The following is a 25,573-nucleotide window of genomic DNA, read 5'->3' on the forward strand; positions in this document are numbered from 1 at the left end:
GTAAAGTTTTTTTTTTTCCTTAAATAAAATTTGAGTATAAATATGAATTAGTGTCGGAATACATACACAATAATATTCTCGCTTGCAGTCTAATGCCAATGACTGTGTTTATTTTTAAAAATGGAAATTTTCAAAGAAGGTTTGGTTAATCACAGAATTAAACTGAAACTATGTCAAGTGTAAATGTTGGATGTGAGCTGCAGAGAAAGAAGAGAACAACAGGTACCTGATTAAATGTGACGTCCGGACATTTATGCCCGTGTGGCCCAAGGAAAGTAAACTGTGCTGCACTCGAAACATGGTAACATTTCTTTTTGTCTGTGCTCTTCAATCTGTTCCGTATCCGACAGTGTGAATTTTACGCATGCGTTTCCAAATCTGCACATTGCAGAAGTCTCTACACCCTGCATCTTGTCACATCGCAATTCATCTTTGTGTTGGTGGGATGCATTAAATCCCACTGCGTATCGCCGATAGGCAGCTATATTTATCATTTAAACAGAGTAGCCACAAAGTTGGAAAGTCAAGGAAAATCTGGGAAATGTTAGGAATCAGGGAATGTCAGGGAATTTACTTGGAATCCTGGGAAAGTCATGGACGTTCCTCGGGGATAGTAATTTGAGGGTAAAAAAACATCATGCTTCATTCTACCATCTCCTAGACTGTGAATTTTTTTTTTTTCAGTTGGTGTTTCAGTGTGTAATCATACATACTGTAAGATGGCTTATGCAAGGTTCTGTTTTAAACAAAGAAAGCGGAGAGAGAACAAGGGGAAGGCCATCTGTGGGGATGGTTGAGTCTGTATTATCTTTCATTCCTTCGGAGAAATAGCAAAATAGGTATAGTAATATTAAAAAAATTGTTCGTCTGTAAAGTCGATTTACGGACGATAGTTTAACGTGACGTCATAACAAAATATTGATGAAATGATTGCATAGTTTTATGAATAAAATTGAATAATTTTTATTGAATTATCACTATTTTGTATGGATACTAAGAAGGAGTGAAATGAAATCTACAATTTAATTGATAAATTTACTTTTATTTGCACTCATTAATTCAAATATGTTTATTACTTTAACGAACAGATTATTTTAACTATAAATTTTATACATGTTTGCTATTTAACTTCTTCCAATCTGTGTTATTCTGTTAAGGATAGGACAAAGTGTAACGGTTCGTTACTTACAAACATAAACAGATGTTCCGCCAATTTTAGTTTTTGTTTTATTTTTTCAATTTAGAATGTTGCACATACGAATCCAAACACTAACGAAAAAATAGCGTCCTTCAGTAAGGTTTTTACTAGTACACGAAATTAGTGCGGCCTTAAACATGGCCGCACCCAGCGAAAACAAATTTCGCTACGAGCCGAATGCCGACGAAGGTGGCCGCAATTTCTAATTTAGTACTGTTTGAAAGAAAATAAAACAAATTAGGTTGACTGAATACTCGGCCTGGCTCTGACCACCAACGTGAAATTATCCATTAGCAAATTACTTCATAATTTGGCGAGAAGCCACCGAACGCGACCTACTTGTGCAGCGTTCGACGGACGACTGGTGAAAACCTGCCACTGTCTCCTCCACGCAGGGAGTAGACGTCACATGACCTCACCGACCAATCACACGCACGCTTCATTCACGCTTACAGATACAAGCCAATCAGAGTACAAATTACAATACATGAAAAAACCTTGTACACACATAACTCGGGGATTCCCTTGATCTGTTTCTTTTCAATTTTACATCAAAATCGGGGACTCCCATTCTCGTTCTCTCTCCCACACCGTGAGACAGCAGTTATCACTCAGTTCCCACGCAGTGGGGAAATTACCGTCTTTATCTCGGTTGGCGGGGAAGCACTGTTTCTTTCTCACTCACACTTACAGGCCTCTCATGCCTCTCTTTCCCTACACATCACCCCAGCCCAGACACAGTCCCGTGATCTATAATTATATTGCAACACGTTAATTAAAATTAAGAACAATAATCATAATACAAATTACTTTACAAATTAAAATCATTTAGAAATAACCTGAAAAAGTAGGCCTAAACAGGCAAAAATCTAGTACAGCGGCTCATTTGTGAATAATCACATAAAAAATAGTAATGATTAAAAATGTCTAATAAAATACAAAATACCTTCTTAAAAACATAGCAAGTGAAAAATATCAACCCTAAAATATATAACAAACGGTAAAATATCATTAGAAAGATTTTTTTAAGAAATATTTACATTCATGAAAAAAAAGTTTAAAAGAAAATTATTTATCTTGGAGGGCAGGGTCTTGCAATGTTACAAATGATAGGAAAAGTAGGAAACGAATGGGATTGTTTCAAGGATGATGTGAAGGAAAATGGCTTACCCAACACCAAGATGCAGTCAAAAATAATATATTTGCGCCACTGACTCTGCAGCATTGCTAGGAGGAACGGGTTAGCAAAGAGCAATGAAAATGTTACATTGAAATGCATGAAAACAGAATTACGCCACGGACTCGGTCGCAATGCTAGGAGGTTCAGGTTAGCAAAGAGCAATATTAAATGAGCGTAATGGGACACAGCGAAATGGGAAAATGTGCATAATGGGACACTTTTTTGTGCGTGCAGCCGGTGTTCATTGATTTATTAGACATCACGTCAAAAAAAAAAATTGTGGGGGAAATTTGAAATTTTTGTCCGGGAGAGGTCAGGGAAATGTTATTGCAGATCTGTGTGGCCTGGTTGGAAGTGTACACCGAGTGAGGAACGGTAACAGCGCTCCGGTGTGTGATTGGCAGCTTCCCCCCACCCGCGTGGTCCCCTTGCCCGGCAGGATGGCGCGGCCGAGCCGGCGGACCGAGCCTTCATCTACGACGAGGTGTTCAAGTACCTGGGGGAGTTTGGCCGCTACCAGAAGCGACTGTACTTCATGCTGTGCCTGCCGGCCGTCGTGTCGGCGCTGCACAAGCTCGGCAGCGTCTTCCTGCAGGCCAAGGCCGCGCACAGGTGCGTGTTCGGCGCTCCACCCCCCCTACCTTCCCGGCTCTCTCCCGGCCGCCCGTTCCGCGCGTTCCCGCTGCCGTACATTCGCGCAGGAATCTTGCCGAACGTTAGCTGTGTTCTCCGATACACACCAAGTATGAATGTTTACCACGTGCACACGAAACACGTTTCAAACAACACCAGAAAAATAACCGGAACTATCCGGCCCGTAGGACCAAAAGTTTTGTCTAGAGACGTACGAGACTGTAAAATCCAGAAAAAAAACAACACAATTAATGACGGTGCACTCGCAAACAACTCGATTGGCAGCGAGCATGCACGATAGCACAACTTACCGCCATGATGGTTCAACAACAACTGTTGCTTCGCTGCCGGAAGCTGCAGGGCTACCCACCTCGGCAGGCAGCCAACTTGAAAAACTTGGCGCTGCTGGCAAGCAGCGCGGGGAGTTCAAAATTCAAATGTTTCCAAACACTATACACTATATTACACACAATATTTAAAAGTCCAAACAATTATTTAAAGGACTGGTTTTAGGCCATAAGTTGTCACCACTCACCACCTCCGGCTAGCTCAAAACTAGGTGATGAGTGGAACATACAGGTTAGTAGCAGGTCACGAAAAAAATTATTTTACAATGTTTGATGTAATAATTTTTTGTTTAATTTATTCATGTAAAAATCACACTATTCCATACAACAGAATAAATAAAAATTAAATGTACCTAAAAAAATATATATATAAACCCCGGAGCCATCGCCCGAACAACGACCGCTCGGCCCGGTGTTCGGACAATGACTGACCATACAGCCTTTCTTCCCTTTGTGCAGGCAGTGTCCTGGGCTCGCTGACGTGATTCTCAGCATTCACTGCGCTTGGAAACAGGGGCTTCCACGAAATTATTACTTCTGTTTCCACGACGCAGCGATTTTGTCTCTCTCTCACACTCCTGTGACCGTGACTCACGCGCCTAGCGAGTGGAACAAAGCCTCGGTCGTGGATATAACGAAGGAGAATCACGTCATCACACCTTCCCTCACAAACAAGCCAGCAAAAAAAAATTTCTTGAAAAATAAACTTATGAATTATAAAAATAAAAACACAAAACCCGGGGAATTACGTTCACAATAACTTCTAAAAGGAAAATAAAAAACTTTACATCATTTGATAATCTTACCTGAAATATGACAAAAATTTGTAACAAATTTATTATTACTGAATTGCATGGGGAAGGCTGTAATCTGGGTTGTAACATATTGAAGAAAAAAAAAATTTGATGTGGTTATGCTCGTAAATATGGTAGCCATCAAAATTTCATCATGATACCTACTCTAAAAGTACATTTTTACCTTAATGTTGAGTTTTTGTCTGAAATATTTTTTTTCTGCCAAAGATTGGGTACTCATTTGTGTAATCTTTTCCTTTTACATTGTTAAAATTATAGTTATAATCCATTTATTTTAAATTTTGGAATTTTAATGGTTGGTATTTATTTCATACGAGTAGTTGCCACCTTCATCCTCCATTTCCTACTTCATTTTACTTCCACCCTCCCCGTATTTTTGTAAAATTATTTAGATATTGGTGTGAATTCAAGAAGAGTGGCTCCATGATTAAATATTTTTTATGTTCTTTTCAGTTTTCAGTTTTTAAAGGTTGCCATTGGAAACAGTAGTTTCTGTTTGTGTAATGCTATTTGTGTCTGAAAATTTACGTGATGGTGACGTTTTTATGACTGCACAGATTTTTGCATTTTTTACACATGTGCCACTTTCAAACATTGGTTTTTAACCAGTGGGCTGTAGTTATTCTGAAACAGTGCCTTGTAAGTGTTTCATTTACACTATTAAGAGTAAGATATTGATAATTTGAAACCTAATTAATTTGTACTTCATTAATGCAGGACACAAGTTTATATATACTACAAAGTATTCTTACAGTTCCATGAAATGATGTGTTACAAACCAAGATTAGTTGATTTGTGAAAATTTTCTAAGTAAGATGAATCGCTGTGTTAGTATGTTTTTGAGTGGATAATAATGGTTACAAAGATTAAAAGTATTCAAATTAACAGTGTAATAATGTGGCTAGTATATATCTTGACGATACAAAATGCACATATGCATGGATCCACTAAGACGTGCTAAATAAATCCTCATATCCTCAAACACCACAAAATTTCTAGTATTTAAATTTTTGGTATTCAATGAAATATGTGGAAAGAAAAATATTGGGAGAATATATACTAAGAGTTGTTTGATTTATGGGTTGTAGCCACATCAAAGGCAAAGATTCCACCGAGGTTTCAGTTGACCTTGCAGTAGTCAGTAGTCAGTAGCCAGTAGTCAGTAGATAACTGCTACCCTGAGTATGGCAACTGTAGGTTGACAGAAAGGTCTGTGATATCTTCACCTATAACGTGGCTACAACCCGGAACCCAAGCAACTCTAGACAGTGGCCACGAAAGCCTGAGAATCTTTAGGATATACATATAATATTAATTAAAAATTTCAACACCGATAATTCTGAATTTATAATATCATAGTACATAATTATTGTGTGGATAAAGTTACATAGTTCATAATTGTGTTGATAAAGTTACAGTATGCATTTGGTTTGGGAAACTGAGTTAGTGAACTGAACATTCAAAGGGCTTAATGTTTCAACATCTTAGTTAATATCTTTTATTTCTTGTCTATTATTTTGTACTAGTTAGTTGTAAGGCGCCCGTTGAAAATTGATGACACTATCGGCCTCATCAGAACATGATGCTATGCTCCCGTGCACATTATCTTTGCGCCAGTACTCAGCTGCAATGCTAGGAGGAACAGGTCGGCAAAGAGCAATGAGAACGTCACGCTGTAAGCGCGTGAAAACAATTAGTACAACGTTAAGAGACTCAGTCAGTGATGAGAGTATTTACTATACTATTTATCAGACCATTCGGAACCTTTCTGTGATTACAACTCAAGGATTGTCCGTGAGAAAATAGGTTTCTGGGCAGTTAGTAATTTTGTGCGAATGAGGTTTTGCATGTGTGATGCATGTATACAGTGGCGTAGCCAGAATTTGTGTATGTGGGGGGTATTAAGAAGCATGCCGCTCCCCCCCCCCCCCCCCCCCCCCCCCCCCCGGGAATTAAAGCGGGGGGGTCCTCCCCCAGGAAAAATTGGATTTTAAGGTGTAAAATAGTGCTACATAACTAGCAGTTTCCGGTTCTTAAATTTAAATATTGTAATGGTAAAATTTTTTATTAATTTTAATATGGATAAAATTTGTTTGAGTGATGAATATTAAAGATTTGTTGCTAAGGGTGGGGGTAGGGGGTGTTTGCACCCCTGGCTACGCCCCTGCCTGTGTGTGTGGAGTGTACAGCGCGTGGTCGGCCGCCCGGCAGGTGTCGCCTGCCCTGGGAGGACGAGCACGCCGGCTACGCGCTGCCCGACCACGTGGCGAACATGAGCTACCCCTGGGACCCCCAGGAGGGCGGCTGGTCGTCCTGCCTGCTGCTGGACGCCAACCTCACCGGCGGGAGCAGGGCCTGCAGCGCCTGGGTGTTCGACCAGACCCTCTACGGCAGCAGCACCGTCATGGAGGTGTTTACCAGCTCCACCCCGCCGCATCATCTTTTAGTTTTTGATTTATTACAAATTTTTATGAATACATTTTGTTTTTTTGACGTGACAACGTCTAATAAATTGATGAAGGCTGGCTGCACGCACGAAAAAGTGTCCCGTTGCACACATTGTCCCGTTATGCTGTGTCCCGTTACGCTCATTGTACGCTTGCGCCACATCTATCTCTCTTCCACTCGATTAGAACAACCATCGATTTGACTTTTTCGAGGCACATTAAACTTGAAACACTCCCATTCGTTTCCTACTTTTCCTATCATTGTCCTATCCTTAACAGAATAACACAGATTGGAAGAAGTTAAATAGCAAACATGTATAAAAGTTATAGTTAAAATAATCTGTTCGTTAAAGTAATAAACATATTTGAATTAACGAGTGCAAATAAAAGTAAATTTATCAATTAAATTGTAGATTTCATTTCACTCCTTCTTTGTATCCATAAAAAATAGTGATAATTCAATAAAAATGATTCAATTTTATTCATAAAAGTATGCAATCATTTCATCAATGTTTTGTTATGACGTCACGTTAAACTATCGTCTGTAAACAGACTTTACAGAGAACCAATTTTTTTGGAAAACGGGATTATAGAAGCACATTTGCATGCATTTGCAGCTATAAATATTTTTTTTATATTGTTTGAATTCAATACACATACTACTAAATTATTATCCAGTACTAATGTTGTCCTTCCTTTTCAACCTTGTGTTTCCCAGCCGGTTACGTTCCACATCAAGGCTCTAGCCTAACCCCGCCGCATGATCTTCAGTTTTTGATTTATTACAAATTTTTATGAATACATTTTTTTTTTTGGAAAACAAGTTTATTGAAGCACATTTGCATGCATTTGAAGCTGTAAACATTATTATTTTTTGTTCGAATTCAATACACATACTAAATTATTTTCCGGTACTAATGTTAAATTAAAATAGTAAGAATGAGAATAATTGGAATGCAGCTAAAAAAAAAAATTTTTCTCGCATCATATAACAAATACATAGGGAACAGACATGGTAAATATGTATGTTGAAAAGTTGCTTCTGGAAAATTACACAAAAAATTAATTGAAGTGAAAGATTGGCTGACTTGGTCAGCTACAATTTTAATACGTAAACTCTGTTAAAATATTTAGTTTCTCGAAAAAATTTCATTTAATGCAGCTAAATACTGCAAAATTTAATCTATTTTGTGAAAAAGCAAAAAAATTTAAAAGGCAATCTGTATATTTGTACACTAGGCACAAAATGAGTTTATATTTGCACTTTAAACTAGTTATTCCTTTATTTTCTTTCTTATTGGCAGCCAGGAAAACATTTTTTTATTGTTTTGTCACTATTATGAACACATTTTCTGCCATATTCTACTGAACTCTGAAACTATTATTTATGTTAATTTTGGTTCAGAGTTACATCATCTGTTTCATGATAAACTTGTAGATAATGCAGAAATTAACTGTGTCAAATGGTGGTAGATTCATAGTGATACTATTGTTACGCTTGATGATATTAATACAAATAATACTAGTTTGTTTTGAAGTTTGAAATGTCAAAAGTAGTTTTTTAATCATACATGTTATTTTTACTGCTACTGCTTTGCGAGACAGTAGTCAATTAACTTGAAAACTTGTATTTTTTAAATGTTGATTATAGTTTGTTATTTTGCTTATGCGGTCCTGTTAAAACATCTAAACTGGGTATTTATGTCCCATAAACAAATTAAAATCAACATTGAACGTTAATGTACGACAAATTCACGAGGTACATAGTAGTTGGAAACTATTTGTATTCCTTTTCAAAAATTGGAATGTGTACACAGGCCTGATGCAAGCACAAGAAATTAATCTCTATTGAAGGAATCCTTTTTGTGAAGTACTTTGAATGAGATTCTACTAATTTATGTTTTTTTTTATATCAAAGTTAAGTTTTCCGGTAGTAACACATTTACTACATAATCCTTTAAGCTAAATGATCAACAATTATGTAATTAGTCATTATGTATAAGACAAACTAATTCAGTTGTTGATTGCTTGTCTGCGAATAAACTGTCTTTGTAAGACGGGTCGTCGTGTCGAGTAACACGATTGGTGTTTTGTTTACAGTTCGATCTGGTGTGTTCTCGCTCGTGGATACCTGCCACAACAGATGCCGTATTCATGTCTGGAGATCTGATTGGATCAACACTTTTTGGATATTTCTCTGACAAGTAAAAAAAATAATAATAATAATTTACTGCCTTGTTAGAATTGTGAACAGTTTTTGTGCTAGTTTATTGCTGTAGGAGGGAATGAGGCAGCATTCTTGTGCCCACTTCTCTACCACCGCATACTTCATGACCCTGCCTACTGACAAAAAGACAAAAAAGATGGCTACAATTTGTTACACCAATGTATCCCTTCCCCGCTATTGTAATTTTTTTTTAACCAGTTCTCTTCCAGAATAGAAAAAAAAGGCAGCAAGCTACACTTTCTCATCAGTTCCTTTTATAAAATACTAGCGATAAAGAGAAATTTGTAAGGGAGCTGAAGAACGTAAAAAACAAGCCATGCTTTGACGTGCTTCTTTCAAAGCACCAACGATGGTTGCAGTTTTGTCATTGAGGATCACAAGATTGATGTATCTTAGGAATTATGTCTTAGATTTGAGATAAATATGGTGTATGATTTCCTTAGTTACCTTTCTCTGTGTTTATTGTGTAGTTACTTTCATGAAATGAAGTAAAACAAAGCCCTTCAAAATATTTAACAAACACAGTGTATAATATTAATAATAATAAATTTGGTTTACCATTGTTTAGATTTTTCCTTTAAAAAAAATTGTTTTTTTCATAATTTTTGTTTTAGAAAAGACCTACATTTGATATGAGCTTATGTATTTGGGCATTTTAAATATTTTTTGCTGTGTATGGTAGTAAGGTCATTTGGTTTGAAAGTAAACATTCTCAGTTTCAAAAATTTTAAAATATAACATTAGCCCATCACAGTTTAAGTTTGTGATAAATGTTTCTGAATTAATTGGAAGTTTGTGGTTTCGAAAGTTGTGAAACAACATTTCACTGTACAGTCACATAGTTTATTCGGTACTTTTATTGAGCTATATTGCTACTGAGTCATGCCGTAAAATGTTTGATCCTCAGGTTCGGCAGACGTCCAATATTTTTCTTCACCTTGACCATGCAAACAATCTGCGGGATTGCGGCAGCGGCAATGCCCAACGCTGTCGGCTTCATGATCACTCGCTTCCTCATCGGACTGACGGCATCAGCGTTGTACGTGGCGGCCTACGTCCTAGGTTTGTTTGGTCAGAAAATTTGTGGCAGCGTATAGTGAACATTTAACATTGTGATTTTAATGTTTAACTGTAAATGTTGGCACTCCCTCTACCAGAACCCCCTGTTGTTGCACACCTTGTTTGTTCACCAACAATATGGCGCGCGTTATTCAAAACAAACCACCAACCAATGATTTCACAATATTAATCGGATTGCACTGCAACGACATGACACTTTTTCCTACCATTAGGTAACAACAACAACAACAACAACAACAACAAAACTGACTAGAAACACGTCACTTCCGGGCACCAGGTGGACCACCTGTTAAACCGAAAATTCCTCAACTTTCAGGCAGGCTGGCCAACGTGACAGTTTTGTTCTTCAAGCACTGCACTATTTACACTAAACACACCTTGTAGCATTGCACATTGAGGATTTGATATACGTATATTTTTTTTTGGTGTCAAGAATATTAAGAATAACTTTGATAAGAAGGATAATTATTTTTTATGTAGATGATAATTGTTCAGATCTATTAAGAATTGTTATTAATTACTTTGGTTAAATTTCATGGAAAGCCTTAAAATACTTATTTCCTTGAGATACTTAATTATTAATTTGAGGGTTAACTCTAGTTCATAATAATTAATTTTGATATTTGATAATTGTCAGTAATTGTTTTGTTTAAAGCAGTATAGATTATAATTTTACAGGACATCATTTTAAACAAAAGTTTTTAATATGGTATGAATTTCAACTTTGATTACTAAATTTTGAACATTGTATTTAAATTTGTTGGGTAATTTTAAATTCTATTGGATATTGTTCGTGTAATATTTCGAGAATAGTCTGGAAGGTACAGAAGGAAGAACGGACAGGCGCGACACTCTGGCGCCAGGAAGTTATTTTTCACTTTGTAAATGCGTGTTTGGGATTTACGCGTCACGTTGTACGCACAGCTGTAGCGACCTTCTGGAAGGGTCTCTGGAGGCTACCACTAGCCAGCCAATCAGGGCGAGCCCTGGCGTCAAGTGATGTGCCCGTACGAATTTCCTTATATGGTCATGTTTTGGAATTCTGTGCGCTGATTGGTCAGTTGGCCCACGGGGTTGCCTCCCTTGTGTTCACCTTTACAAGGGAAGGTAATCTCGTCGACAAAGTCACTTGTTGCTCGATCATTGCCGAACTCGGTCGCGTCGTCGGCAAGTCGCAAGACATCATGGAAAGTTACTAAGAGATAATTTAACGCCTAGGGGCTGGGGCCAGGCCGTATTTTTTCAACCTAAGTTCATTGTTTTTCGAACTAATTAACTAGAAATTTAGGCCCTAGGCGTCGGCATCGGCCCGACTTCGTGTGATTTCGGTCCGCGATCGACGGTACCTTGAGTTATGTAACTAACCAAGGGACATTACTAAGTTTTTTTTTTCTTTGGCGAGTGACAAGACTCCTCGACCATCAACGGCAAGATGTACGGTGCTGTGGTATGTATTTGGACATCATAAAAAATTGATTTAAGAAAAGACAAAAAACTGTGCAAGTAACAAATTTTTCTAACTAAATTCATTTGTAAAATTGTGTACTGAGGCCATGTAACGATGAGAAAAAACATTTTTTTTTAAAGAAATAAATAAAGATATTTTAATAAACTCTTTTATTTCCAAATAACGTAGAACTATCGTAATGAAAAATCCCTAAGGAACATTGTTTGTCTTTGTTTTGTTACGTTTCTCTGTGTGCTTAGCCGGGCAAAACATACAACGTAACAACCTCTTGGTCCTGAGACCTGGTTGTGACTTGCGTCTTGGCTGACTCTTGTAGAAGACACTGATTACTGTGGGAGGAGAGAATGAGAATTATTACTCTAATGTTGGCAGCAACCAAATGTGTGTCACTTATGCCTGTGCAAAGCTTCGTGTATGTATACCCCCCCCCACCTCCCCCTTTTATAAAACAAAGTATGTTAAAGTTGAAATCCATTATTTGTTAGGATATTGCTGCTTAACAAAAGGCAACGTTGTCCAATGTGTAAATTTTCTTTTTTTATAGATGTTTTCAAGCGTTTTAACCTTTAATTTTTCTTCGTTGTTGCGTAGCATGTATAAAAATGACCGCAAATGTTTTAAACATTGGATTTAATATTTATTTTCTTAACATCAAAAAACTAATACAGTAAAACCTTTTTGTTGCAACCCCATTTATTGCGACCACCTCTCTATTACAACCCGATTTCGAGGAACCGTGAAAAAATTGCCGAATATCCGAAGAAAATCGGACAGAAAATAAGTTTCTTGTGGTGAGTAGCGTGTTACTGGGTTTCTCTTGCCGAGTGCTGTACTGCCGTAGGCAGCGCATATCTAAAAATAGATACCACTTCCTGTCGACCGCTGTCAGAGCTTGACAACCCCCATTCCACGTCCCTTCAATGCAAGAAAAACCCTCCAGCCGCAGCGTGTGAACATGGTAGTCTGCCACTCGCTCACCCGCCCTTGCTCACCCTCTCCCCATACCGTGCGCTGCGGCCGATCTCGGATGCTGCTTGTACTTGTTAACAATCACGTTATCTGCTTCATTTTAACGAGGAGAGTAAAAATATATCAAAACTGTCAGAAAATTGATAAAAGCTTTATGTTTTAGCAAAACAGGGCAATACACTGGCCCGCCAGTTGTTTTCATTCAAAACGTGGCTAAAGAACTTGCAAGGATCAGGCTGATAACATCTGGCAATATGTGTAGGTTATAAGGAATCTTGTTATGAATTGAGATGTTATGTTTTTCGAGTAGATATACACAGCGACCGACTGGATGCACGCCTGCCTCGACTTGTTTTAACTGCCGCAGCGATGTTTATTTTGACAGCTCAAGCAATTATCTTTTCCCGTGGGTTGACAGAAAAAGGTCGCTTCACCCGGCATAAAAAAAAAAGTCTACGCCACTTATTCCCCACGCAGGAAACACACTGGCTGCCTCCTGTCTCCCCCGCATTTATCTTTCTTCTAACATTCCACGTCTCGCTTCTCGCACGAGCAATAACGAAGCGACCACACATTGGGCCGTTTTATGCTTTGTTTGGTGACAGCAGCTTGATTTTATTCGGTATATGTATTCCTTTTCATTGGACCCTTGCTATTAAAATACATTTATATTTAAGTTTGAAAGCTTGTAAATTCCTTGCCAGAGATTACTTAACTCGAACTTGGTGTGAAAAGTACATATTTTGACTTTTTTTTTTTTGGGGCGTGTTTGGGGGGGAGGGTTCCGAAAATATTTACATCGATCTTACCCCTCCCTCACCACTTTAGTACCCCATTCATAATAGCCCAATTTTACGGGAGAAGGGTGGGTGAAATGAGCATTTTCTCACTGAAGGTTTTTCAAAGGGGAGCGAAGTTGGGGTGTTATAAGGGTATGACACTAGATGGTTTGTGTGTCTGGGAGGGATGAGCTAGACTTGAAGAATGTACACGAGGGGAGGGAGGGGTGAGATTATCCGTCATGAAGCCGCTGCTGCCAGCCAGCCGGGCGAGCTTCGTGTGCGCCCACTCGCGTTGCAGAACCTACCACTGCCATATTTTTAAAGGAAATGTCCCATTATTTTTTTGTTATTCTTACATGAACATTATTGGAAGAATTAAAGCCGACACAAAAATACGCTGTGTGAAAATTAACAGATTTTAATGATCTTTCATTTTTTTTTCTATTTTTTTTTTCTGATGTTCACATTTTGGTCAAAATGTCCAATTTTTTGACGGTTCTCAAGAATGTATTCTTAAAATCACTGCTTCATTAAATCCGGGGTTCATGACATCGGGGTTCTAGTGTATTTCACTACGGCAAGCAGAAAACGTACATGTAAACTAACCAGTAAAAATAAACTGTCTTTTGACATATTTTCTTTAGAGGTGGCTTGTAGGGCGACCGACTTGTCATGAAGGTTGAAGTGGGTTTAAAGCAAAGCCATCTAGCATTGTGAGTGACAGCATCCTGCCATTGTACGGCTGGTTTCTTAGCGAGTATCGGTTTGGTAAAGGGGGGGGGGGGGGGGGGGGGGGGGGGGTGAAATCAACTGAAAATTTCGGAAAACATCTATTACAACCCCCCCTCTATTAAGACCCTATTCCTGGGAACCGTGAGGGGTCGTTTCAGAGAGGTTTGACTGTATTCGCATAGGCCTAGTGTCACCTCACATCTTTTGTGTAATTAGTCAACTTGTTTTCATTCATTCATAATCTGTGCATATTACATCTAAGTTCTTTGACATTATTAACCTGGTTTTGTCTCGTATAACCATGGGAAAAGAAGAAAAAGGATTAGTTGAAGTTATGTTTATCACTAATTGTGACTGAGAGTGAACAGTAAAGTAATGACAGTGCAAGTGAGTGAAAATAAGCAAGGATGAACAAGCTGTGAGTTGCAGAGACAGAATCCTGAATGCAGAAATGCAAGAATGCATGAATAGTGATACTGGTGTAAATATGTAAATGACTGTTGTGCATATCACTCAATAATGTTTGCAGAAATCTCTGATACATACATGAACTATTTATATTATAGAATGGCACAGATATATAACAATTTATTGTAGAGTTTTATGTTTGGTAAAATGCTAAAACTGTGAAGAAAAATTGCCTAGAAATTGTGAAATCTTGTACATTTTGCCAATAACTTAAAACTGTAGACTGCTGAAAAAAATAATGTAAATGCACTTTACTTATGTGAGTGATGTGTATTTGAATTTTTAAATAATTACTAGACTATTAAAAAAAGATATTTTTTTTTTAATTTTACTAAAATTAATTTAGAAATTATTTACTTTGTTGATTTCATTGGATGGGTCCTGTGTTGAATAAGTAGTTTTGAATAGAAAGCTTTAATATTAATATTGTTTGTGCATGTGAATATTTACTTCAATCGTAGAACAGGAAGTTTAGTGAAACAAGTGAGATTGCGTAGTTATAAATGATGTTTTAATGTTTTTTTTTTTTTTTTCCAGCCATGGAGTTGGTGGGTCCCTCGAAGCGAATGTTTGCTGCCATGATATACGCCTACTTCTTCACCGCCGGATACGTTCTCTGTGCCTTCTTCTCGTACTTCCTCAACAACTGGCGGTACCTGCAGCTCGCGCTCACTGCCCCCGGGTTAATCCTCTTCTCCTATTGGTGGTCAGTGTCTCGGCAATATGTACTCGTGTTTGAGATCAAGCTGAACTTCAGAAGAAAAAAAAACACTTTTTGCTTTCTTTAGGTTTGAATGCATGGAAATTTAGTGATGTATACTGTATGTACTTGAATAAGCCTCGCACTAAACATTTAAAAACAGATTTTGGGACCATGTTTTAAGTTTCTGTTAAATGTTTATTCTGGACTTCACGTAATTATCCAAAATTATAAATTGCCTTTAGGGTTTTCTGTAAAAGTAACAGCACCTTCGGTACCGCTGTTTACATCTGTTAGGTTATTTTTTCAAGCATTCTTGATTCTTGCCAGAGGAGCACTATTTATTGTTAACGCCAACAGACGGTGTATCCTTGTGTTACTAAGGCCCTCATGCGTGTAGCGGACTTTGAGTTTCAAGATTTTTAAAAAATCTTATAGGGAGAAATTTACAAGTCTATTGATAATAGAGTTTGTAGGAAACCTTGCAAGCATAATGCAATACACACAGATTATGTTTACAGTTAAGGTCACAGTAGTTGTTTAAAGTCTTCAGAATGGCTCTGCGTGATGATGTTTGAAGCTTATCAACTCATCACCATCTGTTCATCAGTAGAGACACAGAAATTTTGCGCATTCATTTAGTTGCAAGTTAGAATGCACGCTCTCGCACTGTGCTCGTGATTGGCCCGCAGTTATTTGAACACGCCCCTCCGAGACAGCAAGCCAACGTCGCCCAGCTAGGAGAGAAGTAAGCGAATCAGCTAGTGCCGATTAACAAGTATAAACATGCCCTCGCTAAGAAATCAACCAATGGAAAAGCGAACATGGGTTGAGCACACCTATTACCTTACATTCTACTCTGAAGCCAGACGAATCTGCGAAATTTCCAGGTCTCTATTCATCAGCCATCACCACAACTTGTGCCATCACCGATATATTCCAATACAGTACCTATATGTTACTCTACAGACTGGTTATTTAAAGATGTACGAAGTAGGTAATGAACCTCATATGTACTAAGAGGTCCACCTAGTCGGGGACTCAGGGGTGTATCTGTGTTGCTGGAGTGGGATGGTTAGTGCGACGCTCGCTGGTGCTTCTAGCGCGGTGTCGCCTCCAAGCCCAAGGCTGTGGATTTGCATCCAGTCTTCTGTTTGTGTACAGGACAAGTATGAAAGTTGAGGGGTAACCATAACATTAGCTGGTGGAGAAATAATGGTAAAGTTGTAATGTAAGGCCCTTGGGTGTTTTCAAGAATCTTTTCCGGGAATTCAGGTATAAAGTCTTAAAATGATTCTGAAAACATGTGTTTTAGCCCTTTTCACTCTCCTGATAGTAAAGTTTTGAAACAAAACATGGAAGCATAGCTATTCATACAAACCCCAGGGTATTCTTAAATGACCCCACTCTGATATGTTGAGCAGTTTTCAAATTGCGTGGTTTCTTCTGAAGCTATGCATATCGTACGTGTGCCTGAGTAGGTGTAGCCCTTAATACTTAATGCATTAGCCAGTCCTATGGGAGGGACCCTCCAAAACTGAAAACAAAATACCTGTTCTAGGCCACACCTGACATTTTAAGTTTGTTCAGTTTTTTTTATTTTTTTTTTACATTCTTTAGTTTCCAATTTTTAGTGTTACTGCAATATGTGTAATTTTTTAAACTTTACTAGTCAAAAAATCAGACCAAACAATAGTTTTGATAAATGACTTTTCAAGACATCAGAAATGTGTTACAACAGCAATTCAAGGTTTTTTTTCTCTGGAAATGTTTTGATACCCCAAACCCTTTTTTGATCCAGCACCATTCCCCCCTCTCGTTCTAAGGTTGCTCCACCACTGGCTCAGTCAGTGCAAACAAACAGTAGGTAACTGCTCTGATGATGGCGACTGCAATGTCGACCGAAACGTAGGTGAATTATTTGTCAAGGACACGGCTACAACCCAGAGGCCAAGCTGCTTCAGACAAACTATGTTAATGAGTTTAATTCAGTTTGAAGACTCGTCACAGTGGTGTATCCGGAGCTGACGGGCGGGGTGCGGGGACGCTGGGTCTCGGCAGGTGTCTCCCGGAGTCGACGCGCTGGCTGCTCAGCAACAGGCGCAAGGTCGCGGCCAAGCGCATCCTGCTGAAGGTGGCGGACGTGAACCGGGTGCAGATCCCCGACAAGGTGCTGGAGAACATGCGGGTGTCCGTGGACGCCCTCAGTGAGGGGCAGAGCCCCCACTCCGTGCTGGACCTGGTCCGGGTTCGCAGCGTCCGCGCCCGTACTCTGGTCATCTGTTTCAACTGGTGGGTCGCAGCGCCTCGCCTCCTTGCACGCTTAATTCCTTGAACCAGTTAAACTATTTAGTTATTAATGAGGTTTCACTTTCATCATAGTTCATCTTTAAATTTTAAACTTTACGTTCAGTGCACTGTGTTTGTGTTTGTGGTGTCAGTTTTGATCTAAGATGAACAATGGAAGTTCATACTAGATATTTTAAGAGAGAGAGTAATTTGTGAATTGAAGGGGGGGATAAAATTACGCGTTTACTGTTCATGCTTAGTTTGTCTTTGCATGCAGTGCGTAGTTGATTGTTCGTTGGAATGCCCTGCAAAGCTGGGAGTTGATGCGTCAGAAATGTGTTGCATCAGCCTTTCGAGGTTTTTTTTTTCCCCTCCAAATTTTTTGATACCTCAAACCCTCTGTTGATTTAGCACCATTCCTCCTCTCGTTCTAAGGTTGTTCCACCATTGCTCAGCATGTGCAAACAAAACATGTTATTGAATTTAATTCCAATTTCAAGACTTTGAAACCAGCGGTGAAGCCCTCACGACGCTAGTTTCATACAAGGCAAGCAACTGTATAACCCTGCATGTTCTGAAATCAAAATCTTTCTAAACATGATTGTTTATTTTACCATCACATGGTTGTTATCTCTTCAGCACATTGAATGACATTTTCACATTCGCTACAGGATCTTGGTTACATATTTTTGCACAAAACTGCAATAAGAAAGTTACATGTTAATACGAAAGTCACAGCTTGTGCGCCGACATAATACTGTTCTGAAATTTAATTTCAATAAGACGTTACTAAATACGTTTTTCCGTCTCTTTCGGTTCAACTCGTTATAGTTGTGTATCTGGAACCAGCCGACGAGGCGCAGGTATGTTGAAGCTCTCCGCCGGTGTCAGGTTCGTGATAAGCTGCACGTACTTCGGGCTGTCCTGGAGCTCTGCGAGCCTGGGCGGCAACGACTACGTCAACTTCCTGATGTCGGGGCTGGTGGAGCTGCCCGCGCCGGTCTTCCTCATCTTCACGCTGGACCGCTGCGGCCGCAAGCCCATCTTCACCGGCTGCATGCTCGTGGCCGCGGCCGTGCTGCTGCTCAGCAACGCCATCCCCGCCGGTGAGCCGTCGCCCGCCTGCCGAGTTCGGCTCTGTTCCCGCTGCCGGCGTTCAGATCTGATTTTATCAAGGTGGATTTCATTTTACTGACGAGTTACATATCGTGTTTACTTTTCCAAATTTGAATCACACATTATATTATTCACAAATGTAGAATGTTTTCTGAATCAAATTCAGACACAAAGACGAAACCCTTTCCCTTCAAATTTCACCAGAGTGTAATGGAAAATAATTTAAAATTGAGTACAATTCAAAAAGAGAGGAATTCATTCAGGGTTATGTAAAATGTAAGAAAAAAAATGTGGCAATGCATTTCCTTAAACCAGTAAAGTGGTAAATTTTGAAATTTGTTTTCTTAATCCAACTGGATTATATGCGTACATTAAAAAAAAAGTATTTTTAATAATGATTAGCTTACTTCTCTCCTAGCTGGGCGTCATTGGCTCACAGCAGAAGAAGGGCGTGTCCAAATAACTCCGGTCCGATCATGAGTACATTTATATTCTAACTCGCAACCAAATGAATGTGCAAAATTTCCTTATCTCTGTTGTTATATTACACATAAGGCATCTAGTGCGTGGCAACAATGTTAACAGGCAATAGGAAATAAACTTCTAGCGCCTGCGGCATTGTCAACACACACACTTCGTACGTGTACTGCATGTTGTATCTAACCCCCTCCAACGCATTTGATTCTAAATTGGACTTTTAGTAAGGATCCCTAATGTTATTGATAATATTATATAGCCTATAGCCTTCCTCGATAAATGTACTATCCAAAAATGAAATAATTTTTAAAATCGGACCAGTGGTTCCTGAGATTAGCGCGTTCAAGCAAACAAACTCTTCAGCTTTATAATATTAGTATAGATAGGCTTGTTTTTGTTCGCGGTAGGGGGGGGGGGGGGAAGTGTGTGTGCGTGTGTCCCACGCAATTTTCGCTCGACCGCTGCAGACCTCAACTGGCTGAGGATCGCCCTCATAATGGTGGGCAAGATGGCCATCACGGCGGCCTTCAACGTGGCCTACATCCTGGCCGCGGAGCTGTTCCCCACCGTGCTGCGCAACGTCGGCATCGGCACCTGCTCCACCTGCGCCCGGGTCGGCGGCATCGCCGCGCCCTACGTCATCTACTCGGTACGCCGCGCAGTCGCTACCCTGGTGGCGCGCGCCGTTTGCCTTCCGTAGATGGGAAGCCTACAACTCACGTAGTTTCCGTTCCCTGCAAGAATTTCCGAAAGATTTCCCAAGTTTTGCGTTTTGGTATTAACGCCACTTCAGCCGCTAAATCAGAAGTTTCCAATGAAAACAAGCATGTTGTGACTGACCTAACCTAACCTACCTAACCTAACCCTTAGATTTTTTTAATTTCAATTTTTGAGAGAAATCCGAAGTTGCACGAACATGGTAGGGAACCGAAACTACGTGAGTTGTAGGCTACCGTTCGTTGATAGGAATAATAGTTTTTTTTTTTTTTAATATATCCCCCCTTCCCTCATCTACGTACGCCGTTGGTATTATACAAACAGTGGAAACCTGCTAAACATCTGTTTAATTCATATGGGATTTAAAAAATAAAAATAAAAAATTATTACACTGTACAATGAATAAATTTTGAATTTTTAACACAAAGATGTTTTTGTTTGTCAATGCTACTTCAGTAAGTAGGTTAAAAAACTTTGTAACATTAAACCTAAAGTCAAGCTTTAAGATAATTTTTTAAATTCTAAATATTTTTATCTATCTAAAACTTACATTACTAGCATTTTAAAGCAAAATATATGATCTGAACAGGTCTGGTCCCAACTCGTCCAGATTAGCGGGACTCTGTACATTAATATTACGTATATGTAGTTTATCTTATATGAGTTTTATATTTTATGTAATTATTAACTTAATGTGTGTGTGCGTCTGTAGGTATGTATATATGTATGTGTGTGTATAAAACATTAAAAATTACAGTTTGTAGTATAGTTGGTCTTTATTGTAATATTATTTAGCATTGACTAATGGAGAATGGCCATTTTTCCATTTGCACGTGAGCGCAGTGCCGCTCTACTCCTGATGTTAGCCACTGTTTGGTAGGGAGTTAAAGGTAACCAAGTCCCAAAAGATTCTGGCTTTATTCTCCAGATCTGCTGTGAAATTTCAGTGTGGTGGAATATGAACATTTGCTGAATACTTGGGCATAATCTGAAGTGATTATGCAATCAAGGAAGTGAATAGCTATTAAGGAAAGAGAAAATTATTATTTTTTGATTGTCACATTATTAATTCATTGCAGTATATTTAATGCTACACAAATGCTATTGCGATTGTGCGTGCACGGAAATACGTCAAAAATTATTTTTTATTTATTTATTTATTTTTGATTATAAAAATTGGATATGGTATGGTTAATCCGCAATCCGGATTACCCGCAGCTGAATAATCGGGAGTCTATTTATTTTGTAATTTGGTATATATCACCATCTTGTGAAACTTAAATCAACAAAACAAGAATCTTGACAGAAACAAGTTAAAATTATTTGGGTTACGATTAGATGTTAATAACTAGGTATGTAGAGCATTAAATTATCGTAATACATTCATTCATATTTATTTAAACTGCTGCCATTACCACCTTGAGTCATATTACGGTTGGCTCGATTGTTTGCAGGCGAACGTGTGGCAGCCGTTTCCTGAGGTGATATTCGGCCTGATCACGATGGCCGGTGGCTTGTTGGGCCTCATGCTGCCCGAGACCCTGAACCGAAAACTGCCCGACACCGTGGAAGAGTGCGAGAATTACGAGAAGTAAGTGGCTACCCACTCTTCCTGTGTTCATCATGCAGTTTGTTTGCCGTGCAAGTACTCTAAATCATGTGCACATGTTAAGAAAGACAGCCAGGTTTTGCCATAAAACATGCATATTATTTGAGACAGTACATCATTTGCATTTTCCTCATTTATGTATGAAATAAGACAGTTCCAAGTTGGTCGTGTAATTAGTTTATAATATTGTGCATTTCGTGACCATCATTTTTGTGAGGCAACGACATTGGGAACAGTCGCTTCGAGATGCCAGGTGCTAGTTCAGTAGTCGTGGTTTGTGTGGCACCATGCTGGTGCTTACAGCATGAATGCACCAGTAACCATTTGAGCATGAGGCTTCAACAGGATGTGTACAACTTAACAGTTTAAATAACTTGTCCACAGATACATATTAACAAGCTTTCATCAGATCACGAAATGTTAAATTCAGATATTTCATAAAGGTATAATTACATGTGTCACTGAATTGGGGGGGGGGGGGGGGGGGAATATTTTCTACGGGGCATGTTTTATTCATTAAAATTTTATTTGTATAATGCCTACCAACAGTTACATTACATATCTAACTGCTGTGTGTTGCGGCCTCTGTCATCCATCTGTTGTCAAGCTGTGTGGCTAGACTTGTGGGGAACCTCTGCAAAGACTATGACATAGATGACTGTTTTCCCAGAAAATTTAACTGCAGACTTCTAACAGTCCCCATGGTTGGCTAGTTTGTGGCAACTATGAACAGTGGATTAGTGAGCAGCGTGAGTTGCAGAGTGCTGTAGTCACTGCTGAACCCTCTAGCTGCTGTGCTAAAGACTCAGGTGCACTGAATCTGGGTCCCTTCCTTCGAGAGCGTCGGCAAAAGGCCTTAGTGGCGAGTGAGGGACAGAGTAAAAGAGTTGAGCCATAGAAATAATTATTATGGAACAGAGACAAGATGAACCTGGTTCGGGCTTTGGTTTTGCAAACATAATCAGCACCTGCTCCCTTTGCATGCCTGAGAGGCTTTCTCTACGCCCACTTTACCCTACCTGCAGGGGCGTATGGGTACGGACGAGATTGTATGGTGAATTATGATAAAACCAAAAAGCATGACAAAACACAAAACTGAAATGCAAGTTATATCATGAAATTAAGTAGCAGGTAACAAAAAAATTAATTCAAATCCTTAAAGAAAGGAATCTCTTAACGTTTAAATTCAAGGGGTTTCTTTATTTCTGGACCAAAAATTGAAACAATTTGCATGGATCAGAAAAATTTATGTAATTTGTTTTATTGTTCTTAATGTATCTGTTTTAGACCAATCTATCTGTTTTAATAAAAGAAATTGTTCTAAAAATAAAACCACAAACTCTGCTGGAAGCAGCACCTTGAGGCGGAGCGTGGCGTGCGTGCAGACACCGGGGGTTTTGCCGCGCTCGCCAGAGGAACAGGACAGAGTTCAGCTGCTCGTCCCGGCAGGGAGGGGAGGGGGTGTAAGGGCGATAGCGTTTGGGGGATTCACTGCTGTCTGCTGTGAGTGCAGTGGGTTGCCGGCAGGATCCGGGCGAGGGAACTGATGCTGGTGCCCTTGGATTGGGGCGCGGGCACGCGACAACTCTGTGCCGACCCATCCCACTACACGGTCCTCATGTGTGTCGACTGAAACTGAGATTATTGTGAATCACTGTGTTTTCGTGTGTTTCTCCGATCTTCCAGGAAAACCGACCTCCGCCTGCAGCCGGCCATTGACAGAGACGGCACGAGGGAAACTCAGCTCAGCTGACACCCGGCCAGCTGACGGCCATTGCATTACCAACGCCTGCCGAACCCCAGTAGTGAGTTGGGAGTGTGAAACACTAAAAATGTGCCATGAAATAACATTGTAAGATATTTTTGTACTGTGCAGTTTTCTCGCAAATGTGCTCAGCTCAGTATTATAGTCAACTCTCTATTCTACAACCCCTGGAAATACTGCAATGATAACTCTCTTGAATTAACTGCTATTTTTTTTAAACATGACAAAAAAAATTTTGTCATTAATTCAAACATAATAGGCTTCAAAGTAATTTACCTCACACATACTATTTTTGGCTTTGATTCTCTTCGCGAGCGCTGTGTTGAAAGTATGTGTTGACTACTTAGGATAGACTGCCGGTAAGGGAGTGGCTTTTTACTGCTTGCAAGACACCCCCACTACTCCACATCAGATATTTGTTCAGCTTGATGAAAGTCAACCTGCACGCTGGTTAACCCCCTTCCTTGCTAGCCAATCACGGTGCTGCAGCCATCTCCCACCCTACATTTTGCAACCCACCCTGTTTTTTTTTCCTAACTCCTTCCTGAAGTGTGATAAGGTGTGTTTTTTTAAGAGCATGAGAAAGATCTCTAAACCCCACACCAACACACACGCTCATGCAGTATACATAATACAAATGTTTTAATTATTTTAATGCAGAGAACAAGACAAAACTGTGAATGTGTGACCTAAATGTTTTGAGTTATTGACAGATTTAAAACTTTTATGGACATATGCCATCGCTGGTTTGACTGTATGCCCTAGAGAAACCTTAAGAATGGATATAAAGGTGCACCTTCTACACCATAAGATGTATGACGTATGTTATTATTTCTCCAAAAATTTCTTGGTTTCCCCCATAAAATTTTTTTTTATATTGTATTTCAGTATTTTTTTTAGGAGATTACAGTTTACTTATTTAATTAACGGGAATAAGTTGTCCGATATGTAAATTCTCTTTCAGACACGTTTACAATTATCTGTTCATTTGCCTCTGTGTAGCACTGGTCAGCAGCATGTTTGGTTAGACTGATGTCTGTATAGTGAGAGCACGCACTCTTTGTGGTTAGCGTGTATTACAATGATGGTTATCAGTACGCTACATTAATTTCGTCTCACATTTTGGTCACAGTTATTGTTATTTTAAGTTGATACAAAAATACTATTTTTTGTTTAATAATATTTATATACTAGTTATATGGGCTGAACTAAAATTTTAATTAAACACAAAATTATTTTGTTTGATGTGTAAATTTTCCTTCCAAAACCTTTTATAAACTTCAATTATTTGTTGTACGTGTTTAATTTTAATTCAACTTTATAATACAAGTAAGCATTAATTTGTTAAATAATAAATTCGATTTTTTTTTGTTGATTATGTGATATATTTTGGACATGGCTTGAGTATTGATGGTATATTAGTATACCAGTAATGTTAAGTGAATGTATTTGTTGAAGAGGGAATAACAACAGAAAATGAGGTACATATGTTTTAGATGAGTTTTATATCAATTTACACTTTTTTATGTTCCCCTGAAAAGGATGAATTAAGGGTTTTTGTGGTAAATTCTCACTTTTTACTGCAAGAAGTCACTTAAAGTTGTGCGATCTTGTTAAATGTACAGGAAGTGCAACGTTTAGGTGATGATTTTCATGTACTTTCAGGGTAGCATATTTCTCACAAGTTATCTGCGTGATGAAATAAATCAGTATTTCAGTACAGTGTGTCATTTTTGTACGAGAGAATGTTGAATAGGAATGTCATCATGTTGACATATATTTTGTAATTGGGAGAGGGGGGGGGGGGGGGGGGGGGGCATGGCCCATTTTTCTTGGTACTAAAAAGTGTCATGGAATAGAGAGTTGGCGAATGAATTTATTTTTGATGAATGATCCATCAGAAATCTGTATTGAACCTTAGTTTGAAATTTCTCCAGCAGCAATTATGCAGTCACTTGAGACATTCCTTCCAGGAATTTGTTTTGAACTTTATTTTTTACACTACCACTGGAAAAAAATTTTTAAAAAAGTTGTTTGTGTGCGTGTGTTTACAAGTAAATATCTCATAACTTCTTTTTATTTATTTTTGAATTTTTTATGTAATACTTTTTTTAACTTTCAATTTATGGTGTGTTGTACTTTTTTTTAATGAATTTGTAAGAGCATACAAATGATTTTACACTTATCTTGCAACCATTGTTAACAAAATATATGTTACTCTAAATGTTGTGTGTACAACATATGATATTATATGTAAGATATTAAAACTAATAATGTACAAAGACTTGTGTTCAAAATGAAATTGAAAATATCCTGGGCAGAAATATTAAGCTGTGGGAACCTTCCTTCAACTATTATTATTCTGTGATGATATGTACATATTTATTGCGTGAAAGGTAGCAGTTGTCATTGCTTTTTTTGTTACTGATGAAGGGTACTAGCCGTAAGTACTGCACACTACATCATTCATATTCATTGCCGTTTATAAAAAAAAAGATTGAAATTATTTTAGATTGGTTTCTGCATATCTACGCTTGAAAAAACTTAACTACCC

At 38.7% G+C, this 25,573-nt stretch overlaps 1 protein-coding gene across 10 annotated transcripts in view; it reads left to right on the top strand.

Moving 5' to 3' along the window:
* LOC134528519 (organic cation transporter protein-like) overlaps window positions 1–25,301 on the top strand; it is a 42,320-nt gene extending 17,019 nt beyond the window's left edge. For 9 of the 10 annotated variants that reach the window (XM_063362216.1, XM_063362217.1, XM_063362215.1 and 6 more), the window contains 10 exons: window positions 2,818–2,990; window positions 6,385–6,583; window positions 8,721–8,824; window positions 9,755–9,909; window positions 14,884–15,052; window positions 17,108–17,338; window positions 18,227–18,441; window positions 19,396–19,577; window positions 21,100–21,236; window positions 22,941–25,301. In XM_063362216.1, the coding sequence (XP_063218286.1) occupies window positions 2,818–2,990; window positions 6,385–6,583; window positions 8,721–8,824; window positions 9,755–9,909; window positions 14,884–15,052; window positions 17,108–17,338; window positions 18,227–18,441; window positions 19,396–19,577; window positions 21,100–21,236; window positions 22,941–23,007 (1,632 nt within the window). In that variant the 3' untranslated portion in view covers window positions 23,008–25,301. Of the gene's footprint in view, window positions 1–2,782; window positions 2,991–6,384; window positions 6,584–8,720; window positions 8,825–9,754; window positions 9,910–14,883; window positions 15,053–17,107; window positions 17,339–18,226; window positions 18,442–19,395; window positions 19,578–21,099; window positions 21,237–22,940 lie in introns of all 10 variants that reach the window. The other variant, XM_063362213.1, reaches the window with a different exon arrangement.
* The last annotated feature ends 272 nt before the right edge of the window (window positions 25,302–25,573 follow it).

The sequence above is a fragment of the Bacillus rossius genome, chromosome 1 (genome assembly GCF_032445375.1).
Source record: "Bacillus rossius redtenbacheri isolate Brsri chromosome 1, Brsri_v3, whole genome shotgun sequence".
Taxonomy (NCBI): domain Eukaryota; kingdom Metazoa; phylum Arthropoda; class Insecta; order Phasmatodea; family Bacillidae; genus Bacillus; species Bacillus rossius.